Source organism: Mustela lutreola, chromosome 15 (assembly GCF_030435805.1).
Source record: "Mustela lutreola isolate mMusLut2 chromosome 15, mMusLut2.pri, whole genome shotgun sequence".
Taxonomy (NCBI): Eukaryota; Metazoa; Chordata; class Mammalia; order Carnivora; family Mustelidae; genus Mustela; species Mustela lutreola.
Window position 1 is genome coordinate 58,781,425 of NC_081304.1, and position 10,966 is coordinate 58,792,390.

Here is a 10,966-nt window from a genome sequence, read left to right on the forward strand (position 1 = left end):
AGAGCTGAGTAATGGTCCCTCTGTTGCTGGGTGGTGGCGGCTAGTGTGGAGCGCGAGGGAGCGAATGTCTTGTCTGTCACCGTCTGCACGGTCTCACGCAGTCACACCCAGCAGTCTGACACACAGCGCCTGCCACTCCTGCTCAGCCACGCTCACCCTGACCCCTGCCGCCCCCACCTTGGGAGTGAGATTTCAAACAGGTTCCCCCCTTCAGTTTACCGAGTCGCCTAGCAACCCGCCAGTCAATGGCAAGGAGCCCCACCCCCGCTCCCTTGACTTCACACCGAGCTCGGCAGTCCCATTGGCTCGCGCCTAGTCCCACCTCTCAACCCTGGTTTGGGGAACGATATGCCAGCCCCTTGTGCTACTGGACAGGGGAGCCCAATGGTACTCCTCCCAGCCCCATCTCCATCATGCGCCTCCCAAAAAAAAGACACAAAGGCTCACGTACTGTATAAAACCTTTTTTTACAGAAACTCGCCCCCAGATTCCTGAGTCCCTCCCTGGCCCTTCTTGCCCTGGTGAGCATCGACCACCCCGGTGCCTGGGCCCCCCCCACACCACCAGAGCTGAAGCTGACATTCAAGGTGGACGTGGCGCATGGAAAGCAGGGGAAGGTCCACCTCCTGCTCCCCTTCGTCCTCGCTCTCCACCGGCTCCGGAAACACACGCTGACCTGAGGCAGTGGCCAGCAGCGGCAGGCTGGGGTGCAGGCTGCAGGAAGAGACAAGGAGGGCAGGGGTGCGTCAGCAACCCGCCGCCCTCCTCACCCCCAGCCCCAAGGTCCATGGTGGTGGATCACCTCACTCCGTTCGTGCAGTCCTTCTGGGGCAGAAAACTCAGCACTGGCTCAGGCTTCCCGTCCGGTCCAGCCCCGCTAGTGTCCCACACAGACACAGCCCCATTAGTGCTGCCGCTCACTAAGAACTGCCCCGTCCTGGGGAAGACAGACGCTTGGTGACATGGACTCCTCACAACCCCTGGAGTAGGGACCCGTCACATCCAGGGGCTCTGGCATCCCAAGGGCACTGGGACCCCAGGCAGGCAGGACCCGGTCACTCACGGATCCAGATCAAAGTAGATGCGCTGATTGGTGGCCACCTCTCGACTCAGGGACCACAGTGGGTGACTGGGCTGCCGAAGGTCCCAGCACAGCAGCTCGGAGTCCTGGAGACACAGAGCACAGGGACCTGCAGTCTGGCCCTCCCCAGCCCACCCCTCCCCTGCTTAAGACATCCCTGCTTCCCACAAGGTTTACAGATGCTCCCTTAGCTTGGGTTGAATTTTTTCCCACAGCTGTCCCCCAGCACAACACAGACGACATCCCCACCCCTGCCTTCTGTGCACCCTCTCTGGACTCGCAGGGTGTGACCCCTACCTTGCGGGCTCCAGAAAAGAAGCGGTTGCCATCGGGGTGAAAGCAGAGGTGAGTGACACCTCCCTGGTGTCCTCCCAGCAAGGCAAGAGGGGAGCCGTCATCACTGGCATACAGACCCAGGGAGCGGCCATAGGAGCCACAGGCGTAGAGGGGCTGCACGGCGCTGAAGGCTATGCAGGAGATGATTCCACTCTGGCCCTGTTTTTTGGCTACAGAGGGAAGGAACGAAGCTGGGCAGAGGGCAGGACTGCTGACACTAACCAAGCTAATCAGAGGCGCACTCAGTCTCCTGTCCCGTGAGCCCAGAATCAATGCCTCCCCTGTCCCGTTTGTCACAGCAGGATAAAGACCTCTGAGGCTCCCCAGCTCCTTCTATCCCCACAAAGGACCTAAACGCTCAAGACTTCTTTCTTCCTTCTCAAATCTGTGTCTTTTTGGAGGAATGGAAAGCTGAAGGCTTACAGGAAAACGAATCCGCTTCACTGCCAATTTCCTAGATGTACCAAGATTTTGGACAGTGAAAGGTACATGGCCGACAGGACCTGGGCTCCGGAGGGAAGCAGCTCCTTACCTCGCAGCTTGACCCTGGGAAGGTTCCACCTGCTCCCTAACCTGCTTTCTCCTCTGTGCACGGAGTACAGCCTGCCTCCCTGGGCTGTCCAGAAGAGGATGGGCCACACCTGGTCCCCTGGCTCGCACAAGGGCCCTCTGGATGGGGCAGTGCCCTTCTTCCTCCTCCCCTGGGAGGTACAGATGCTTACCAAACGTGGCTCGGACCTCGCAGTCACGGCCGGGCCGGGCCGTGGAAAAGACACGCACAGCCCTGTTGAAGCCACAGAAGAGCTGAGAGCCGTCCGGGGAGAAACAGAGCGAGTGAGCGGCCGTCAGCTCATCCTACGGGCAGGAAAGCACTGCAAACAGGCCCAGCAAAGCCTCCACTGTCCCCATGGAGGGAAAGTGGGGCCAAGCTGAGCCCTGGGCCTGGGTGGGGAGCTCCCTACCAGGTGGTTGTAGGCCCGAAAGGAAGCCCGGAGCTCTCCGGTGAATGCATCCCAGATGTGAATGGGGTTCTCCCGGCTGCTGCTGGCCACGCTGAGAGAGACACGGACACTGAGGTCCCGGTGCTGTCAAAGGAAGGGGAGGAAGCCAACTGACCGGCCCTCTCCGCTCGCATCTCAAGGGTAACCAGGCTGTCCTCCCCTAGAAACCCCTAGCGGCCTATAGTTCCCTCTCAGTAGAGGGTCCCCTTGAAAGGGAGGCGGGGCGGGGGGGTACAGGGGGGTACGGGAAGGGAAGGGAAGGCAGGGGGCAGCAAAGCATGTCACTTACTAGGAAGTGTCTGGCTCGGCGGAAGACATCAGAGAAAACCAACAATAATCATAGATGGTGTCACCTTCCACCATGCGGAGGACAGGAGCCTGCGCAGAGATGCAGGGATGCCTGGGTCACTGGCAGGAAAAGGGGGCAGAGTCACGCCTCTAGCAGGGTCAGGACAGAGTGGCACTGTCGGCACTTGACCAGGCACAAGGCAGACGGGGTTAACAGGAAGAACAGAATCCTGATCTCTGTGTCCGAGGGTCAGCTTAGACCTTGAGGTCAGATGTGGGCTGCCAAAAGGCCCACAGGCTTATCGTTTTGCTTTTTATACACTTAGAAGCAAAGAATATCCCCACACAAAGACCAAGAACCAACTATTGATATGCTTCCTGAGCACCTACTAGATCCCACCCGATCCTTAAAAAAATTATTAAGTGGTTTGGGGCGCCTTCGTGGCTCAGAGGGTTAAAGCCTCTGCCTTCGGCTTAAGTCATGATCCCAGGGTCCTGAGATTGAGCCCCACATTGGGCTCTCTGCTCAGCAGGGAGCCTGCTTCCTCCTCTCTCTCCCTGCCTACCTCTCTCCCTATTTGTGATCTCTGTCAAATAAATAAAAAAAAGTCTTAAAAAAAAAAAAAAAAAGTATTAAGTGGTCCAAACATGCAAAGGTTTTTTTTTTTTTGTTTTGGGGGCTTTTTTGATAAGACTGCAAAACAAAGTTTATGGAGCGATGGTACAAAACCCCTGAAGAGAGAGGGGACCAGAGAGGGCTGCCCAGCAAAGAAGAATTTTTCAAAAACTCTTGTGACTCCTTCAATCAGCTAATAAAGTAAAATATAACAGTTAAAACTTCTTCCCAAGGAAACCTGCCCTCAGAGATAAACAAATTTGTCATTCTCATATATCTCTTTAAAAATACGTTCTTACTGGGGCGCCTCATGGCTCTTTGGGTTAAGTGTTCAACTCCGGATTTGGGCTCAGGTCACGATCTCAGGGTCCCGGGATGGAGCCCTGTGTTGGGCTCCAAGGTCAGCGTGGAGTCTGTTTAATCTCTTTCCCTTTGCACACACACGGTCATTCACTCACTCTAACAAATAATAAATCTTTAAGAAAAAATACATTCATACAAAAAACACCCCAAACACCATTGTCTTGGACGCCTTTCCGTTCAGTGCCCACGGTGCCAGATGGGTGACCTCCCTTTGCGACCCGGAGATGTCACCACAGTGCCATGTGAGCTCTAACTTAGGCCCCTCCGCCGCAGGACAGCAGTGCGCTCACTGCCCTCCTCTGCTGATGGTCACCGGTGTCTCCGTATTCCAGTGGGCGTGCCCGGAGGGTCCCAGAGCACGCGTGCGAGGCCAGCTCTGTGGCGTACACGTCGTCCCTTCCGCTAGGATGCACTCCAGCCGAAGAATCCATTGGCAACCCGGGGCTGCCTGCTGCTGGGCGTCCCGTGGAACTCAGCTCATCTGGAAGGGACCGGGCTCCCGCTTCCTTGAACCTTCCGCTCCCCCTGGGCTCCGCAGCCAGACGTCTAAGCCTCCCATCTGAGCACCAGCCTTGACCCCAACCTCTTCACTCCCTTTCCCCTCCTGGTCCAGCCTGTCTGCGACCGGGACATGAGCCCCGCTCATGGGGCTGCTGGGGACATGAGCCCCGCCAGGCCCGCCTCCCGGGGCTCTCCTGAACGTGTGCGCTCCCTCCCAGTGCCAGGCCCAACCGCTGCCATCCTGCCAGTGTCACCACAACAACAAGGCAAGTATTCCAGGCTGCTCCACGCTGCAGCCAGCTGCAGGCCCCAGAGACCTTGCTAAGCTGGAAATGTGTCCAGCAACACACTCCTGCTTATAATGTTTAGCGAGCCCGCATACTCTCAGCGCGAGCCCCAACCTCCTTACCAGGGGACAACCCCCTGCTCCCCTCTCACGGCTCATCCCTCCAGACTCATTCCTTTAAAATTTCCCTCCCGTTTTAACTCCCAGTCCCCAGAAGGTGCCAACTCACCCTAATCTGCAGACTTTCACTCGCATCCAGGTCTGGAATGTTCTCCCTTCAGCTCCCTCAACAACTCCTTCTGGTTGAATCCTAATCACCCTTCTGGTCTCTTAGATGCTTCTTCCACGGGGAGGCCCTCCCTAACCCCTCAGCAGAGTAAGCTGCTCCGCTCCGGGTTCCTACAGCCCTCCATGCCCCTCACACCGCACCATACCCGTCTGAGGAAGTAAGGATCCTGTCTGGCTCACCCGTCTCCCCAGCACCTAGTGTATCATCAGCAGTCCGCACCAAACGTCTTAATGAGCGAAGACAGGAAACTGTTCCAGTAACATAAGGCCCCGATAATAAGACCTGAATTAAAGCAGGGGCAGTAGCGTGTGCAGAAGCAGATGGATCCAAAAGCTCGGGGCGGGAGTGGGGGGGCTCAATGGAATCTGGCCATTAACTGGAGGTCGGGGTCAGGGAAAAGGAAGATTAAAGCATGAGACCTGGCCTTCTGGTTTGGATACCCCAAGTCCCCAATATGGTGGAAAGACTTGGGGTATACAGGAGAACCATAAGGTGCCCCTATCCCTGGTGGATGAAGGAGACTCAGACAACGTAAGCCTCGAAGGAAAAGTCTTTACAAAGAGAGGGCATGATGGTCTAAGTATGGCTTCTAGGAACGAGGACAGCCCCCCTCCCTGAACCTGAGATATACGGGGCACAGAGGATGTGGGGTCTCCCCTGGGTAAGGTTAGAGGGAGTGAAGGCCTCGGGTGAGATCTCCACGGTAGGGAGACACTCAGGGCCGAGGCCGGGGAGTTAGCAATGGGAGTTCCAGAAAGCTCTGTGAAAAGTCAAAGACAGGAGGAGAGGAATTAGGAGACTATGTTGGGAAGAAGAAAGGGGTATTGGGAAACACTCCAACTGGGCCTCCCCCATTGTCCCCGCCTGCTAACTGTCCATTTGCACACACTGAGCTTGTAGACCCAGCCAGTGGATTCTCTAGAAGTGGAGTTGTGACAGGCCTGGATGTTCACAATAACAGTGCAGGACACAACGCAAATACCGACACTACCAACCCGGGGTCTTTCTTGCTCTTAAGATCTCTCTTATGACAAAAACCTCCATCAAAACACGCGAAGGTGGCCACTGGACAATTTATGATACAAAACTCCTGGAAACCCGACTGTCTGGGTACAGGAATGACTGCTCCAAGGCCCCCAGCACAGCATCAGACACGGGGACACGAACCATGGAGACCACTTGGGACACGACTATTAAGAAATAAAGCAGCAGCTATACAACCACCGTCTACAGGCTCACGACCTTGGAGAATGCTTCCGAGGAGTACAAGCTTGGAAAAAACGGACAGGTAAAGGTAAGGGCTGACTTCTGTAGAGCGATGGCTGATGACTACGGCTTTCTCCCTTTCCAGCATTCCTGTTCCTCGTAAACCGGCTGGTGCGATCCATTCCCAGCTGGCCACATTTCCAGACGCTCTTCTCAACAGCCCCGCTTCTGGGCTCTTGCGGGAGAGCCCAGCACACCTGTCTGGCCCCGAGACCCCACTGGTTTCTGCTTCAGGAACCTCGGGCAAGTGCAGGGAGGTGGGACCCGCTCCCTGCCTCCCTCCCCACAGATTTCCAAGGCTCTCGGTGACATTCACTCCCACGGTGATGTTCACTTCCACTGCGACCTGAGAGCTCAGCCCTCTCTGTGCCCAGTGTGTTCTACCCCCGATGTCAGCTCAGTTCCCTCCCTTCCCTTCCTTCACGTTTCTGCTCAAAAGTCACCTTAACAGTGAGATCTTTCCCAACCGTGCTTTTTAAAATTTGCAGTCTGCGGCCCAGTCCCCCTGCTCACTTTATTTTCCTTCACGGCACCTGCCAAGTAAACCACTTACTTGGTCACTTCTTTATTCCCTATTCCCTGTGCTAGGTTATTAGCTATCACACAAAGAGAACGGGGACTTGTGTGTGTACGTTTTCCTGATTAATCCGAGCACCTGAAACAGGGCCCGGCACATAGGATGAGCTCCACAGAAATATGTTCACCAAAGGAATCATCGAAAAAACGAGTGGGTCCCTCCAACACTGCTCTCTCCCAGTGGCTCGCCTTCCCTTGTCATCGGCCGCCACTCCCACAGCTGAGTGCCCCCCACCCCGTCACACCCCAGCCTCTGCCTCTACCATCTCCCACCCACCCAGCTGACTTGCTCTGTTTCCGCCACAATTATTCTGCTTCATCAAGAGCGCATTTCCAGTCCATTTCCTGCCCTGCTTTACATTCGAGACAACCAGCTTCACAGCCTGTCCCGTGGAGGTTCTCAGGACCCCCGTCCTTCTCTGCCGTCAAGCCCAGCCCGACAAGCCCCTTATTCCAGGCCTGACTCAACTAATACCGATGACTAGCATTTACTGAATATAAAACAGGCCCCGGTTCGTCCACGTTATGTTAGTTCCTTTAATTCCCCCAGCTACCCCATGAGCTGGGCGCACGACACCCATCCTCACTTTATCAACCGAGAAAATAAGCCCATTCACCGGCTGCGGAGAGACAGGTGCACGATGCAGCCATGGGGCCTCACTTTAGATGAGTGGCAGCAAATTTCCAGGGGGCACTGAGCACAGAACAGTCACGCTACCACGTTCCTTGCTGCCTCAGATCTCTGCCTCCCCGGGACCAATCATTCACACCTTCACCGCTACCCCATGCACCCGCTTCCTTCAACTGATAACCTCCCTTTATGTTGCGCCGAGAAGCCAAGCGAGAGGAGATGTGGAAATCCTCCAACCACCAGCGAGCTGCCTCTCTTCCTACTCCAGGGGAGGACTGCATCTAACAAGGTCCTCAGCCTGCCCCTCAGGGACCTGTTCCCCGACCCTCCCAGCACCAATTCCTCCGTTTCCCGGCTTATTCCCGACCCTGCGGAAGCACCCTGTTAGCCCTTCTTTGGCCTCATATTCCTCTGGTCACCATTCCACTTCTCAACTCCCTTCCACAAGAAAACCTTCCAAAGAATCGTCTCCACCTTCTCTTCCCCGCATCCTACTCAGCTTCTGCCACCGTCACTCCTTGGAACGTGTTCTTGCCAAGGTCACTGTCTTCTTGGGTCATTCTCTCAATGTGTCTCAGCCCCAACAACATGAAACCTGACTCTTTGTGTCTGCTTCTGCCGCCCCTGCTGCCCTCCACTCCGTCTGCTGGAGTGCTTGGGGCTTTGCTAGTCCCCTCTATCCCCAGCTACACTCCAGACTGGATCCGTTCACAAAACACCAGGTACCATCCACATGCGACTCCACTTCCCAAACTACACCCCCAACCCCAACGTCTCCCTCAGCTTCACATTTCACAGATCTAAGGACCCCTGACTTGCCCCCATACCTCTTCCTATCTGTTTCCTCCTGGGAAATTGTGCCACGACCTACCCAACTGCAAACACCTGGACCCTTGATTGCTTCCCCCGCCCCGCACCTCCACGTCCTACAAAACACACCTCGGATCCATTCACGCCTCGCCATTTCTCCTGCCGCCACTGCTTCTCACTCAGACCGTGACAGACACATTCAGTTTTGCTCACCATAACCTCTTCTTCAAACTTCCACCATCATTCTGCTCTTCTGTTTTAAAACTCTCCTCCGGTTTCCCAACTCCAAACGGCCGACCCACCAGATGCAACACAGCATGGGTCATGGCATCCATCCTCACTTCCCCCCTCGCTGGCCTCAGTCCACACATGCCGGCTTCCTTTCTGTTCCCTGAACACACAAAGCTCCTGCCCCATTCTGGGTCTCCTGCCTCTTCCTGCAAGGCTCCTTCTACAGCCCTCCACGTGACTCATCCCACCATCCCTCACATCTCAGCTCAAACATCTCTTCTTCTGAGGGCTCCTTCCTAACCACTGTACCTAAAATGATCTCCTCTAGCCAGTCCCTCCTCATCCCGTTTCTTTCCTCCACGACATGTATCATGATGCGGGATGAACCTTGTTCTTTATCGGTTTGTGCCTGTGTCATCGAGCTCCCCATAAGAAAGCAAGCCAGCTCTTCATCTGCCACCTTCAGCCCTTTATCCCAGCGGCACACTAACTGACATGTCGGTGGTCATTCAATAAACACCTAAGTCACTGAAACGCCGCCCTGAGAAAGCTCCTACTCTCATACAGAAAGCATGTATTCCCGACTAAAGGAAAACTGGATGCCTCTTAAACACCTGCACGTCCTGGACAGGAAATGCCGCCTGCGTACACTCATGCAAAAACGTCCTGTGTGTGAACAGCAATCACGTGATACAACTTTCTCCACCCACATGAGGGACTGAAATGTGCAGCCCCCAGTGAGAGGGCACAGGTAGCTCCTACCCTTACCATCTCCGAATGTTCCAGCTGCTCACCCTCACTGTACAGCTCAGGGGGCAGATTATAAATCCGCAGGACGTTATCAGCACTATTGGTCAAGATGCAGGAACCATCAGGGGCCCTGTAGGAACAGGGAAAAGTTAGAAAGCTGGACTGGGCTCTATTTTCCAAGCGCAGGGCTAAGACTGAGCCTATGCCTGCCGCAGGTAAGCCTCCCACCCCACGCAAGGCCTTGAGGAAAGCAGAAGACACAAAACCCTACATGAAATGTAAGCTCAGTGCAAGAAGACCTCTTACTTCTTCTCCCAGATAACTGGGATTTTTATTTTATGGCGAAAATACTGAGCACGGTTATCTCCCAGGCCCATTATCCTAACTTACCACTTGCAGCCTTTCAAGAAGTTCTCGGGTTGGGTGCTGAACTCTGACCAGGAACCACTGAGAAACCGAGGTAGCTGGGAAAAGCTGTAGTTCCAAGTGCTAGAAGGAAGATGGGGAAGGGGGACGATAAGAAGGCAGTCGGCAAGCAAGGAGGAAGCGGGCCTGCACAAGTGGGGCCAAGAACGAGTGGCGCACTTCCACGCATCTCCCACTCCCGATCTCCTCCGGCCGCAACGGCCCCCATCCCCACTTACGGGTATCCCTCGTCCTCCGGGGCGGGGTCCTCAGACATGCCTTCCCCGGCCTCCCCCGGCCCCGACTCTGGCGCGTTCGCCTCTTCTGCAGGAAGGCTCACGTCTTCGCAAAGTTCGGGCTCCTCGATTCGAGGGCTCAACTCCCGAGGAGCAGAGAGGCCCACCTCCGGGGCGGGGGAGGAAGAAGCAGAGCCGCCCGCCCCCGCCTCCTGGGAACCAGCCGCGAGATCCGGGGACTGGCGCGGCGGATCGTCCCCGGCGGGGGGATCGTCACCGTCCACGGGGGGCGGTGGCGGCAGCAGGGCGGGATCCGTACTTCCGTCGGCCAGGGAGGCCGGAGCGGGGGCCTGGTCCGCAGCAAGGCAGTCCGCGGCCAACCCGGGCGCCTCGGGCGCGCTCATGCTGCCAAGGAAGCGCGGGCGCCGGCCTCGGCCGCAACCCTCGTCCCACTGGACCCACAGCGCCCCGAAGTTCGCCCGGTTCCCGGACGCAAACCTGAGAACCCGCGGGGCCTTCTGCCTTCTTCGGGGAGGGCGCGGCAGACCCCCGGGAGAAGAGCCTGACCCGTGAACGCGGCTAGACCGCAAGCACAGAGTCCCTCAGCCCCGCCGGTCGCCGAGAACCGCTCGCTCTCGCGGGACTTGGCCCCACCTTTCCATTGGCCCTCCGCATCCCCGATCACATTTCGCGGGCGACCCACGGGAGGGGCGGGGCAGGCACGCAACAGGTCACGCAGGATCGTTCCCATTGAGCCGCAGGGCCCCTGGTGGCTGCCGGGTGTTGTAGTCCGAGAGCTTCTGCCTCGTCGAGAAGTGTCTGAGCTCCCCCTGCCGTCTCCATCGCGCACTCTTAAAGCACCCACTGCCTCCCTCACCGGCAGAGGGCGCGAGCGCTGTGTCTGATTTTACAGGTTTTGACCCTCTTTTGCTTATCATGCCACCAAATTCCTGACTTCGATCTCTTTCCATTCATTCGTTCGGTGTTTATTAGGGAGCCCATCCTTGATCCCAGTCCTGCACTAGCACTGGGAGAGACAACAATGGATACGATGGGAGGCAAGGTCTCTGCCCCTAAGGCTCATGCTGCTGTGAGTTCAAGGCGAGGAGAAATCTTTGCGGAGAAAGGTTGGGGCTGTGAGGGAAAGTCAGCAGGATGGGGTGATGCAGAGCATCTGAAGGAACTCGCTGGATTCGGATACTGAGGAAGTCCTTCTTAACAGGTGACGTTTTAGCTGCCGGAAGAGGAATGACAAGTGCAGAGGACCCTCTTCCTTCCACCTTCGCGTGTGACACGGCGG

The 10,966-nt window shown here is 56.4% G+C and overlaps 1 protein-coding gene across 1 annotated transcript; it reads right to left on the reverse strand.

The window, feature by feature from the left end:
* Window positions 1-448: 448 nt before the first annotated feature.
* Window positions 449-10,216, reverse strand: WRAP53 (WD repeat containing antisense to TP53). The gene is made up of 10 exons (XM_059147787.1): window positions 9,670-10,216; window positions 9,416-9,514; window positions 9,044-9,155; window positions 2,708-2,796; window positions 2,380-2,470; window positions 2,140-2,272; window positions 1,379-1,587; window positions 1,064-1,167; window positions 803-937; window positions 449-714 (listed from the first exon to the last, which is right to left on the reverse strand). The coding sequence occupies exons 1-10, from the start codon at window positions 10,068-10,070 to the stop codon at window positions 468-470; spliced, it is 1,620 nt and encodes a 539-aa protein (XP_059003770.1). The 5' UTR covers window positions 10,071-10,216; the 3' UTR covers window positions 449-467.
* Between the last annotated feature and the right edge of the window lie 750 nt (window positions 10,217-10,966).

Coding starts and splice junctions, on each gene's coding strand:
- WRAP53 (XM_059147787.1), bottom strand. CDS start 10,070: ATGAGCGCGCCCGAGGCGCCCGGGTTGGCCGCGGACTGCCTTGCTGCG. Junction 9,515..9,669: donor CCGGAGGACGAGGGATACCC/GTAAGTGGGGAT, acceptor TCTTCCTTCTAG/CACTTGGAACTACAGCTTTT. Junction 2,273..2,379: donor TTCGGGCCTACAACCACCTG/GTAGGGAGCTCC, acceptor TCCTGCCCGTAG/GATGAGCTGACGGCCGCTCA.